General features: G+C 46.3%; 1 protein-coding gene across 15 annotated transcripts in view; it reads left to right on the plus strand.

Moving 5' to 3' along the window:
• Nucleotides 1–14,038, plus strand: part of ZMYND8 (zinc finger MYND-type containing 8) — a 248,958-nt gene that overhangs the window by 161,528 nt on the left and 73,392 nt on the right. For all 15 annotated transcript variants that reach the window (XM_063958910.1, XM_063958912.1, XM_063958909.1 and 12 more), the window contains one exon: nt 10,562–10,617. In XM_063958910.1, the coding sequence (XP_063814980.1) occupies nt 10,562–10,617 (56 nt within the window). The remainder of the gene's footprint in view (nt 1–10,561; nt 10,618–14,038) is intronic.

Genomic DNA, 14,038 nt, shown 5'->3' on the forward strand with positions numbered 1-14,038 from the left:
CGTCTCCAGACACAGCGGCCCTCAAGGATCCTGCGGATCACAGGCAAGAGACTACTTTAAAGTCTATTTATTCACATACTGGAGCTTTGCGAAGACCGACAATTGCATCGGCATGGGTATGTAGCGCATTTTCAGCCTGGACAGATAACCTGTCGGCTGACCTTGATACCATGGATAGAGATACTGTTTTGTTAATTCTAGCCCATATCAAAGACGCAGTCTTGTATATGAGAGACGCTCAAAGGGACATTGGATTACTGGCTTCCAGAGCCAATGCCATGGCTATTTGAGTGAGAAGATCCTTATGGACCCGCCAGTGGACGGGTGATGCGGATTCGAAAAAGCATATGGAGGTTCTACCCTATAGGGGAGACGTGTTGTTTGGGGATGGGCTGGCGGACCTGGTTTCCACATATACCGCAGGTAAATCTAACTTTTTACCGTTTATTCCCCAACAGCAGAAGAAAACTCCAACATATCAGATGCAGTCCTTTCGGTCACAAAAGTCCAGAAGAGGTCGGGGATACTCCTTCCTTGCCAGAGGTAAGGGTAGAGGGAAAAGAACACCTGCTTCGGCTGGTGCCCAGGAACAGAAGTCCTCCCCGGCTTCTACAAAACCCACTGCATGACGCTGGGGCTCCCCTGCGGGAGTCCGCACCGGTGGGGGCTCGTCTTCGACTCTTCAGCCAGGTCTGGGTCAGCTCAGACCTGAATCCTTTAGGTGTTGGAAATAGTTTCCCAAGGCTACAAACTGGAATTCGAAGAGGTGCCCCCACACCGATTTTTCAAGTTTACCAGCTTCTACCCCAGACAGGGATGTAATGTTAGCTGCAATTCAAACGCTGTGTTAACAGCAAGTAATTATCAGGGTTCCCTTGAACCAACAGGGAAGAGGATACTATTCAACCCTCTTTGTGGTCCCGAAACCGGATGGTTCGGTCAGACCTATTTTGAATCTAAAATCCCTAAACCTGTACATGAAAAGATTCAAATTCAAGATGGAATCGCTCAGGGCGATAATAGCCAGCATGGAGGAGGTGGCGTTTATGGTGTCACTGGACATAAAGGATGCTTACCTTCATGGTCCCCATATATCCTTCCCATCAGGAGTACCTGAGATTCGCTGTACAGGATTGTCATTACCAATTTCAGACGTTGCCGTTTGGGCTTTCCACGGCCCCAAGGATTTTCACCAAGATAATGGCGGAAATGATGGTGGTCCTGCGCAAGCATTAAGTCACAATTATCCCATACTTGGACGATCTCCTGATAAAGGCGAGATCAAGAGAGTAATTGCTGAGCAATGTGACACTCTCTCTGAGAGTGCTCCAGCAACACGGTTGGATTCTAAATCTACGGAAGTCACAGTTGATTCCAACAACTCGACTAACGTTCCTAGGTATGTAATGGATACGGAACAAAAGAAGGTTTTTCTCCCGTTGGAAAAAGCCCAGGACATCCAGAACATGGTCAGAGACCTGCTAAAGCCAAAAAGAGTGTCAGTTCATCAATGCACTCGTGTTCTGGGGAAAATGGTGGCAGCCTACGAGGCCATCCCCTTCGGCAGGTTCCATGCAAGGACGTTTCAATGGGACCTTCTGGACAAATGGTCCGGGTCCCATCTACATTTACATCGGAAAATAACACTGTCCCCCGGGACCAGGGTGTCTCTTCTATGGTGGCTGCAAAGTGCTCACCTTCTGGAGGGTCGCAGGTTCGGAATTTAGGACTGGATCCTGGTAACCACGGACGCGAGCCTCCGAGGATGGGGAGCAGTCACCCGAGGAAGAAATTTTCAGGGACTGTGGTCAGACCAGGAGTCCTGTCTTACACATCAACGTGTTGGAGCTAAGAGCCATATATAACGGCCTTCGACAAGCGGAGAGTCTTCTTTGCAACCTACCGGTTCTGATTCAATCAGACAATGTCACAGCAGTGGCTCATGTGAACCGCCAAGGCGGGACAAGAAGCAGAGCCGCGATGGCGGAAGCAACCAGGATTCTTCGCTGGGCGGAAAATCACGTAAGCGCTCTGTCAGCTGTCTTCATTCCGGGAGTGGACAACTGGGAAGCAGACTTCCTCAGCAGACATGATCTCCATCCAGGAGAGTGGGGACTTCATCAAAAAGTCTTTGCAGTGATAACGGGTCTTTGGGGAGTTCCTCAAATAGACATGATGGCGTCACGCCTCAACAAGAAGGTTCGGAGGTATTGTGCCAGGTCCCGGGACCCTCAGGCAGTAGCAGTAGACGCCCTGGTAAAGCCATGGGTGTTCCAATCGGTCTACGTCTTTCCTCCTCTTCCTCTCATCACAAAGGTGTTGAGGATCATAAGGCGAAAAAGAGTACAGACAATACTCATTGTTCCAGACTGGCCTCGAAGGGCCTGGTACTCAGATCTTCAGGAGATGCTCACAGGAGATCCCTGGCCTCTTCCTCTAAGGGAGGACCTGTTGCAGCAGGGTCCTTGCGTGTTCCAAGACTTAACGCGGTTACGTTTGACGGCATGGCGGTTGAACGCCGGATCCTAGCTGAGAAGGGGATTCCGGAGGAGGTCATCCCTACTCTAATAAAGGCTATAAAGGAGGTGACGGTAAAACATTATCACCGTATCTGGTGAAAATATGTGTCTTGGTGTGAAACCAAGAACGCCCCTACGGAAGATTTTCATTTGGGTCGTTTTCTCCACTTCCTACAGACAGGAGTGGATATGGGCCTGTAATTAGGCTCTGTTAAGGTACAGATTTCGGCCCTCTTGATGTTCTTTCAGAAGGAATTGGCTTCTCTTCCAGAAGTCCAGACTTTTGTAAAGGGAGTGCTACACATCCAGCCTCCTTTTGTGACTCCAGTGGCACCATGGGACCTGAACATAGTGTTGCAGTTCCTAAAATCACACTGGTTTGAACCACTTAACAAGGTTGAGTTGAAATTTCTTACCTGGAAGGTGGTCATGTTGTTGGCCTTAGCATCTGCAAGGCGAGTGTCAGAATTGGCGGCCTTGTCTCACAAGAGCCCCTACTTGATTTTTCATGTTGATAGAGCGGAACTGAGGACACACCCTCAATTTTTGCCTAAGGTGGTTTCTTCATTCCATTTGAAACAACCCATTGTGGTGCCTGTGGCTACGAGTGACTTGGCGGATTCCAGGTCCCTGGATGTAGTCACGGCCTTGAGGATTTATGTAGCCAGGACGGCTAGAATTAGGAAAACAGGGGCTCTGTTTGTCCTGTATGCTGCCAACAAGATTGGCGCGCCTGCTTCGAAGCAGACTATTGCTCGCTGGATCTGTAACACGATTCAGCAGGCTCATTCTACGGCTGGAATGCCGTTACCGCGTTCGGTTAAGGCCCATTCCACTAGGAAGGTGGGCTCTTCTTGGGCGGCTGCCCGGGGCGTCTCGACATTACAGCTTTGCCGAGCAGCAACTTGGTCTGGGTCAAACACTTTTGCTAAATTCTACAAGTTTGATACCCTGGCTGATGAGGACCTAGCATTTGCTCAGTCGGTGCAGCAGAGTCATACGCACTCTCCCACCCGATTGGGAGCTTTGGTATAAACCCCATGGTCCTTACGGAGTCCCCAGCATCCTCTAGGACGTAAGAGAAAATAAGATTTTAAACCTACCGGTTAATCTATTTCTCCTAGACCGTAGAGGATGCTGGGCGCCCGTCCCAGTGCGGAAACTCTGCAAGACTTGTATATAGTTGTTGTTTACATAAGGGTTATGTTACAGTTGGAATCGGTCTTGGACCGCTACTGTTGTTTGTTCATACTGTTAACTGGTTATGTATGTTCCGGGTTACATGGTATGATTGGTGTGGGCTGGTAGGAATCTTGCCCTTGGATTTATAAAATCCTGCCCTCGTATTGTCCATCTCCTCTGGGCACAGTTCTCTAACTGAGGTCTGGAGGAGGGGCATAGAGGGGGGAGACAGTGCACACCCATAGGAAAAGTTCTTTTAGGTGCCCATGTCTCCTGCGGAGCCCGTCTATACCCCATGGTCCTTACGGAGTCCCCAGCATCCTCTACGGACTAGGAGAAATAGATTTACCGGTAGGTTTAAAATCTTATATATTTTATATATATATATAATTTATAAAAACGCTGCAGGTCTGGGACATTTTCTGTAGTATTTTCAGACCGGGGTTGGGTGCTGGGGTGTGAGCTGGCAATATCTCCCTCCGTGTCAATCTGACAGGCTTTACTGTGGGTCTGTCCCCTATAGGCCCAGTGTATCTTCATGTGGTGGGTGCACGTGTGTCGGCATGTCTGAGGCGGAGTGCTCTTCCCAGGAGGAGACTATGTTAGGGACACAAACGGCTGTGGAAAAGACCCTGACGGCACTGCCGACACCTGATTGGGTGAATGTTTTGAGTGCTTTGAATGCAAATGTGGCTCTGATAAATAAAAAACTGGATAAATCTGAGTCTCGGAACCAGGCTTAGAAGAAATCCGTAGATGATGTGTTGCTTCAAGTCCAGACCCCCTCGGGGTCACAAAAACGTTCATTTGCCCAGCTGGCAGACACGGATACCGGCACGGACAACTCAAGTGTCGACTATAGTGATGCCAGAATAGATCCAAAACTGGCAAAGAGCATTCAGTACATGATTGTGGCTATAAAAGATGTATTACATATCACTGAGGACCCTACTGTTCCTGATACTAGGGTCTGTATGTATAAAGGGAAGAAACCTGAGGTAACATTTCCTCCCTCTCATGAACTGAACACGCTTTGTAAAAAGGTTTGGGAAAGTCCTGCCAAGAAGATTCAGATTCCCAAAAGGATTGTAGTGGCGTATCCGTTTCCCTCTGGGGATAGGGAAAAATGGGAGTCACCCCCCATTGTGGACAAAGCTCTGTCACGGCTGTCCAAACAGGTGGCTCTCCCGTCCCCTGACATGGCAGCCCTAAAGGACCCTGCAGATCGTAGACTGGAAAGTACATTGAAATCCATTTATGGATGGGTGAGTAGTGCTATCGAAAAATGGGCAGATAACTTGTCATCTGAAATGGATACCCTGGATAGGGATAGCATTCTTTTGACACTAGGTCATATCAGGGACGCTGCAGTCTACCTAAAGGAAGCTGCGAGAGATATTGGCCTCTTGGGATCACGGGCCAATGCCATGGCATTCTCAGCTAGGAGAGCATTGTGGATTCATCAGTGGAATGCTGATGCTGACTCTAAGAAAGCTATGGAGTCTCTACCGTATAAAGGTGGTGTGTTGTTTGGTGACGGCCTCGCTGATTTGGTATCTACGGCTACCGTGGGTAAGTCATCATTTTTACCTTATGTGCCTGCACCACAAAAGAAAGCACACCACTATCAGATGTAGTCCTTTCGGCCCAATGAATACAGAAAGGGTCGAGGGTCTTCCTTCCTTGCTACTAGAGGAAAGGGAAAAGGTAAACGATCACCGGCCGTGGCCGGTTCCCAGGAGCAGAAGTCCTCCCTGGCTTGTGCCAAGTCCACTGCATGACGCTGGGGCTCCTCTGCGGGAGTCTGCACTGGTGGGGGCACGTCTCAGACTCTTCAGTCAGTTCTGGGCTCGTTCGGCCCTGGACCCATGGGTTTTAGAAATAGTGTCCCAAGGGTACAAACTGGAGTTTCAAGATGTCCCCCTCACCGATTTTTCAAATCAGCTTTACTTCCAGACAGGGAGGTGGTATGCACCGCAATACAAAAATTGTGTCACAATTAAGTCATTGTCAGGGTTCCCCCATCACAACAGGAAAAAGGCTTTTATTCGAGTCTGTTTGTGGTCCCGAAGCCAGACTGCTCAGTCAGACCAATCCTGAACCTCAAATCCCTCAATTTCTATCTAAAAAAATTCAAATTCAAGATGGAATCTCTCCGGGCAGTGATCTCCAGTCTGGAGGAGGGGGATTTTATGGTGTCGGTAGACATAAAGGATGCCTACTTGCATGTTCCAATTTATCCCCCACATCAGGCTTACCTGAGGTTTGCAGTTCGGGATTGTCATTACCATTTTCAAACGATGCCGTTTGGTCTGTCCACGGCTCCGAGGGTTTTCACCAAAGTAATGGCCGAAATTATGGTTCTCCTGCGCAAACAAGGAGTCACAATTATCCCGTACTTGGACGATCTCCTGATAAAGGCGAGATCCAGGGACTAATTGATGCAGAACATTACACTCTCCCTGACAATTCTGCAGCAACATGGTTGGCTCCTAAACTTGCCAAAATCACAGTTGATTCCGACGAGACGGCTGTCGTTTTTGGGAATGATTCTGGCCACAGAATTACAGAGAGTTTTTCTTCCAGTGGAAAAGGCTCTAGAAATTCAGAACCTGGTCAAACAAATGCTGAAACCAACAAGAGTATCGATCCATCAATGCACTCGGTTGCTGGGGAAGATGGTGGCGGCCTACGAGGCCATTCAGTTTGGAGGATTCCATGCCAGAGTTTTCAGTGGGACCTGTTGGACAAGTGGTCCGGGTCCCATCTGCACATGCACCGAAGGATAACCTTGTCTTCCAAGACCAGAATCTCACTCCTGTGGTGGCTGCACAGCTCTCACCTCCTAGAGGGACGCAGGTTCAGGATCCAGGACTGGATCTTAGTGACCACGGATGCGAGTCTCCGAGGCTGGGGAGCAGTCACGCAGGGGGAAAGCTTCCAGGGAAAATGGTCAAGCCAGGAAATGTGTCTACACATAAACGTTCTGGAGTTAAGGGCCATTCACAACGGCCTTCTGCAAGCGGAACATCTTCGCAATCGGCCTGTCTTGATTCAGTCGGACAACATAACAGCAGCAGCGTACATAAACCGCCAGGGCGGAACAAAGAGCAGAGCGGCAATGGCAGAGGCCACAAAGGTACTCCGTTAGGCGGAAAGGCATACAAGCGCTCTGTCAGCAATCTTCATTCCAGGAGTGGACATTTGGGAAGCAGACTTCCTCAGCAGACACGATCTCCATCCAGGAGAGTGGTGTCTTCATCAAGAGGTCTTTGCAGAAGTGACAAGTCTTTGGGGAATTCCTCAAATAGACATGATGGCGTCTCGCCTCAACAAGAAACTTCAGACATATTGTTCCAGGTCGAGAGACCCTCAAGCAATAGCAGTGGACGCTCTGGTTTTTCAGTCGGTGTATGTGTTTCCTCCGCTTTCACTCATTCCAAAAGTGATAAAGATCATAAGAAGAACAAAGGTTCAAGCGATCCTCATTGTACCAGACTGGCCAAGAAGGGCTTGGTATTCAGATATGCAGGAATTACTCATAGGAGATCCCTGGCCTCTTCCTCTGAGGGAGGATCTGTTACAGCAGGGGCCGTGCGTGTTCCAAGACTTACCGCGACTTAGTTTGACGGCTTGGAGGTTGAATGCCGGAGCCTAGCCCGAAAGGGTATTCCCTAGGAAGTCCTCCCCACTCTTATTCAGGCCAGGAAAGAAGTAACGTCTACACATTACCACCATATTTGGAGAAAATACGTGTCTTGGTATGAATCCAAGAAGGCACCTACGGAAGAATTTCAATTAGGATGTTTTCTCCATTTTCTACAAGCCGGTCTGGATGCGGGCCTAAAGTTGGGCTCAATTAAAGTTCAAATTTCAGCTTTATCTGTTTTTTTTCCCAAAAACAATTGGCCTCCCTTCCAGAAGTTTAGACCTTCGTGAAAGGCGTGTTGCACTTCCAACCTCCCTTTGTGCCCCCTGTGGCACCATGGGATCTTAACATGGTGTTGCAATTCCTTCAATCTCATTGGTTTGAACCTTTACAGAAGGTAGAGTTGAAATTCCTTACTTGGAAAGTTGACCTTGGCATCTGCAAGGGGGGTGTCTGAATTGGCGGCCTTGTCTCACAAGAGCCCTTATTTGATCTTTCATGAAGATAGAGCAGAGTTGAGGACTCGTCAGCAGTTTCTGCCAAAAGTGGTTTTGTCGTTCCACTTGAACCAACCTATTGTGGTGCCAGTGACTACTGACGCCTTCCTGGAATCGAAGTTTCTCGATGTAGTAAGAGCTTTGAAAATTTATGTCGCCAGAACGGCTCAGTTTAGGAAAACAGAGGCTCTATTTGTCCTGTATGCTCACAATAAATTTGGGGCTCCTGCTTCCAAGCAGACTATTGCGCGCTGGATCTGTCGTACGATTCAGCAGGCTCATTCTATGGCTGGATTGCCGTTACCGAAATCGGTGAAGGCCCATTCTACCAGAAAGGTGGGCTCGTCCTGGGCGGCTGCCCGGGGGTTCTCGGCATTACAACTTTTCCGAGTGGCTACTTGGTCAGGTTCAAACACCTTTGCGAAGTTCGACAAGTTTGATACCCTGGCTAATGAGGACCTCATGTTTGGTCACTCGGTGCTGCAGAGTCATCCGCACTCTCCTGCCCGTTCTAGTGCTTTGGTATAACCCAATGGTTCTTGATGTGACCCCAGCATCCTCTAGGACAGGCATGTCCAAACTGCGGCCCTCCAGCTGTTGTGAAACTACATATCCCAGCATGCCCTGACACAGTTTTGCTGTCAGAGAATACTAAAGCTGTGTCAGGGCATGCTGGGATATGTATTTTCTCAACAGCTGGAGGGCCGCAGTTTGGACATGCCTGCTCTAGGACGTATGAGAAAATAGGATTTTAATACCTACCGGTAAATCCTTTTCTCTTAGTCCGTAGAGGATGCTGGGCGCCCGTCCCAGTGCGTACTGTATCTGCAGTTATTAGTTGTGGTTACACACATGTTGTGTTACGTTTATAGTAAGCCTGTTGCTGATAATGTTCATGCCGTTTACTGGCGTTGTGTTAAATGCCATGTTGTACGGCGTGCTTGAGGTGTGAGCTGGTATGTATCTCACCTTAGTTTAACAATAAATCCTTTTCCTCAAAATGTCCGTCTACCTGGGCACAGTTCCTATAACTGGAGTCTGGAGAAGGGGCATAGAGGGAGGAGCCAGTTCACACCCCTTTGAAAGTCTTAAAGTGCCCATGTCTCCTGTGGATCCCGTCTATACCCCATGGTTCTTGATGTGACCCCAGCATCCTCTACGGACTAATAGAAAAGGATTTACCGGTATGTATTAAAATCCTATTTTATGACACTTGTATATTGTGTGTGACTTAGGGGGTCTATTTATTAACGGGTGTATTCAATACCTGTCAGGTCTTTTCCCATGGAAAAAGGACCTGACAGGTCAGTATTCAATGGGACAGCCAAATCCGACTGTCGGATTTGGCCGCTCCCAACAGCTGTTAGTACCTGGGGAGGCAGGTGTCCGTGCTGCTGCTGCCACTGGCGTGCAGCCAGGTCTGCTGAGCACCGGAGTTCCTGCTGCGGCTGCCATTGCCGTGCGGCCAGGTCTGCTGAGCGCCGGAGTTCCTGCTGCGGCAGCCTCTGCCGTGCGGCCGGGTCTGCTGAACGCCGGAGTTTCTGCTGCTGCCACTGCCATGCGGCCGAGTCTGCTGCCAATACTCACCCGTCCCCACTCCACCTTCTCATCTCCCTGGTTCCGACAATTTCAATCCGACTTTAAAAAAGTCGGATTGACATTGTCATAACTGGGGCCAAAACCTGTCTGATTTGGCCGTGGAACACGTGGATCTGCACTTTATCTGACATTCCACATGTTTTCCGACAAGTCTAGAATTCCTGACTTGTCAGAAAAAATCAGCCGGCATTGAATAGGTCGGAACCCCTTCCGAACTAAACCTGTTGACAACTGCCATCTTTCCGACAAAACGGCAGCTTCCGACAGCAATTGAATACACCCCTAAACCTTGGACAGAGAAAAATTGGACGGAGATAAAGTACCAGCCAATCAGCTCCTAACTGCCATGTCACAGGCTGTGTTTGAAAAATGTCAGTTAGGAGCTGGTTGGCTGGTACTTTATCTCCGTCCACTTGATCTCTGTCCAAAGCTTAGTAAATTGACAGGACAGAACTTGTATTGGGAAAAAAGCTGCAGCTGCTACATTGTGGCACTTCGTATACAGATTCAGAGACTCCGTTGCAAACACAGATATACAAGTGTCATATATGAAAGCAATCAGCACAATCTCTTTGTGTGTCCTAGTCACATTGTGTTGCGAAAAAGATGCCCAACGCTAGAAGATTCTCTCTCAACATGGCTGTGCCAAGAGGGGCTGATTGGCATGACTGTAGCAAAGATCTATGACTACACATCTGTATATATTGCTTTAATCTTCCATTACATTCATGTACTATATTTAAATGCTGTAATGCTGTTCCTATACCAACTATCGGGTTCATACAGTATACCTCACCCCACATTTACATGTGCGAAATTGGGATCAAATGGGGCCTGCCCCTGATCTACCCAAACTCCACCCAAATAAGCCTAGAAACACCCAATTCAGAAGTGTCCAAATCCGTACTGTTACATGGAAATTGGGACAATTGTATGGTATCTAATGTTTTTTTCTAAGAGGACATTTATAGATTGTTTCTTCGGGGCTGTTTTCTCCTACTTAGTAATAGGCGCTTGGTGCTTCCATTAACATCAGCAATTCAGTTTCCTACCTGACAATTTTGGGGAAAAACTATTATTTGCCAACTGCCTTTTCTATTTCTTGTTCCCTACAGGAAATCATAAATTAACACAAACCGCAAAAGTAATAATCAAGATATGTGAACATGAGGTGAGAATTAAAGTCATGTCTGTCTTCAGCTGCTGCAGTAACCATATACAGCATACTCTCCCTTGTATACCAATGCTCTTGCTTTACACATGAGTAATTTCTGCAGCGTGGTGAGGAGTGTGTATGAGAGAGTGGCACTTGTATGTTACAGGAGCACCGAGCTCAAGCCGTCACCTATTCAGGGCAGGGTGAGAGAAAATATGCTGACAGCTGTCCTCTGCCTCTTTTCATGTTGTAACAAGTAACTCTATGTGGCATGTATGCTAAGCTGTGTTCAGTCCCTAGGTATATGCCACATTTATTAAATTATAATTAGGAGCCTGAGAACAGGCCATGCGTATTAAGCCGTGCGGAGTTGCTGAGTATTTACCATGTATATTAGGATGTGCTCAGTCACTAATTGAGTGAAATGTATTCTAAGCTGTACTCTGTCTCCAGGGCAGGGTAAGAGTGAATGCTGATACCAGATCTTGTCCACTTTAAAGTACCTCCATGTGCCATGTACTCAGCTGTTCTCAATTCCCGGGTATGTGTCATGTTTACTAAATTGTGCTCAGTCTCTGAGTGTGTGCCTTGTATACTGAGCCGTGCTCAGTCCCTGAGTGTGTGCCATGTATACTAAGCAGTACTCAGTTCCTGGTTGTGCATGAAGTATAGTAAGCACTACTCAGCACTTGTATGTATGTATGTATGTATGTATGTATGTATGTATATCATGTAAGTAAAGCTGTGCTCAGTCTTTGACGTGTGCCATGTACACTAGGTTGTGCTCGGTCCCTTTCAACGTGCCACAAAGCTGAGCCCAGTCCCTGAATGTGTGCCATATGTACTAAGCTTTGTTCAGCCCCGGAATACATACCATACATAGCATGCTGTGCGCACTCTCCAAGTATTTGCTACTTATGCTATGCTTAGTCCCTATGTGTGCCATGTATAATAGACGGAGTTCACGTCCTGGGTTTGTGCCATTTACACTAAGCTGTGCTCACTCCCTGAATGTGTGCATGTTTCTTAAACACTGATTCACTCTGGAATTACTTATATATATATATATATATATATATATATATATATTACAGTAATGGATAATGTTTTTTTAAACAAAATACAGTATGTCATGTAAAACATATAAACCCTGCACTGCAATTATGTTCTGTACAGTTTTCTAATTCTTGACATTGTATGCTTAGGGTGTAGTAGTAATCTAGAAATAGATCAGTGCAGGTATTTCTCTCGAGCACAGTATGCAGTTTCATCAGCAGTTTCAAATGGCTTCTTGTGTGTCTGTAGGCCGAGGCCTGGCACAGAACAAGTTATTGGAACATTGCAAGGATCCTTGCACCATCTACTGTTCAGTAGCGTCTATTGAACCTACTTTAAATATTTAAAGAAAAAAGCAAGAGTTTATTTTATTTTTTTACCATGATTTACTAGATCTAAAGGACTTGCATTTTGGAGAACTTAACTAGCATTTTTTGTTAATATTGTGTATGTAGTTGAAGTAAAGGACGGGGCCTGTCCGTATACATTTGTTGAAATCACCAGCACAAATAAAAATTAAAGTACCTACAGTATGAAAAAGAAGACTGGTTTAAAAACTGTCTACTTACAAATCACCCATGTTTTCACTTTCATTTTCTCATATTAAGAATGCAGTTTTTATATTAACTCTGAGGGATCACACAATGTTTACACCCACCCTCGGTTTTCCTATCAATTGTGGTTAGTGATGGTAGACATAATTTGCCAATCAGGTCATGTTCTACGTCTCATAAGTCAGCATGATTAGGCAATAATATATATCAGTCAGATTGGTAGGAGAAAACAGATGTGTCCTCTAAAGGTGTGTACACATGGTGAGATATTTTCTTTCGATTTTCACTATATAGTCAAAATCGCAAGAAAAGTTAGTGCAAATCGCAAAGTGAAAGTCACCTTGTGATCCCGATTCGATGCCGTTGTGCGGTCCCGCCAGGTCGGCATCGCAAGAAAAGATAGACTGTGCAGGCAAGTCAATTCTTGCTAGATTGGTGTACTATCTAGTTCATCTCACATGTCAATGACATCTCACATAAGCCAAAATCGTAAGCACACATAGTCCATATCTCAAGAAAAGTTAGTCAAAATCGGTGGTGCTGGGCTCCGGGGAGTTCAAGGGAAATAGCATAGTCAAAATTGACCATAGCAAGGATCTCACCGTGTGTACACATGGCGTGAGACATCTAGAGAAGTAGTGTGCCAGGCTTTCCTTTTAAATTTTAGATCTTATGTGCATCGCAGCAAAAATCCGGTGTACTAGAGATGGTGGGCTGCGAAATTAACCACACAGGAATTGGTTTTATAAAGTCACAGATTAAGCATATAGAACTCTGCATAAGGAAAAGCTGTGGTCGCTTGGATCTGAGCCCGTTTTGCTCAAATTTAGACTCTGTACACTGATGTACAAATGTCATGCATCAAATTGATCAGTTCAAGCTAGCAATGTCGTTTTGTCACTCCCAGTTACTTTATTTATGTACATTATCAGTACATTTTAATAAAAAGATGCTTATCTTGGACGAGGTGCCCAGGACATGGCACGTCGAGAGAGGTTCTTTGCCATGACAGAAGCTGCACTGTAAATGGACATACCTGTAAAGTGGATTATTTAAATTTCTGAAGCAAAATATGAGGAACAGGTTTAACTCTGCCATAGTTGATTTGATAAATCAAGTGACTGATGCTCTTTAAAATAATGGAAGGTCTTCTCAAATAATTTTGTATCTGGTAGTTTAAAGAAAACTGTAGGCAAACAATGGTATTTGTCCTCTACTTTTTAAGACCAGTAGCTTTCCATTTCAATTCTACATCAATTGGTTAGAACAGTGGTTCTCAAACTGTGTTCCTAGGCACCCTGGGGTGCCCCGGGGTACTTGCATGGGTGCCCTTGGTTGGTGGTCCAGGACCAATTCAAATTATTTACGGTCAATGTAATAAATAAAACCAGTGCTTATGGCTTCCAGTCATGAAAGTTATGGATAAACAGAAGTGAATCCTGTCCTTTACCACATAACTGAACCTAAGGATGACCTATGAACACAATTTACGTAATTTTATATTTTTCTCAGAAATTCTGAGTAAGAAACTTTTGGCCTAGGGGTACCGTGAAAAAAATTCTGATACTCTAGGGCACCTGGACTAAAAAAAAAAAGTTTGGGAACCACTGGGTTAGAAGAAATCCTCTGTGCATTTCTATCAGAGCCACCTAAAAAGGCAAGGGATTGTCTGCTAGCCACTAGGGTGGCCAATCCCAGGCCATTTTTTAAATCCCGGGAAACAGGATTGAAAAATGATCAATCTCTGGTTACCCAGGATTAGCTGTTTTTCAGTGTGTTGCACCCCCACCCCCCTGCCCTGACCAGCCCAGATAACTCACCCTAAT

Source organism: Pseudophryne corroboree, chromosome 3, assembly GCF_028390025.1.
Source record: "Pseudophryne corroboree isolate aPseCor3 chromosome 3, aPseCor3.hap2, whole genome shotgun sequence".
Lineage (NCBI taxonomy): Eukaryota > Metazoa > Chordata > Amphibia > Anura > Myobatrachidae > Pseudophryne > Pseudophryne corroboree.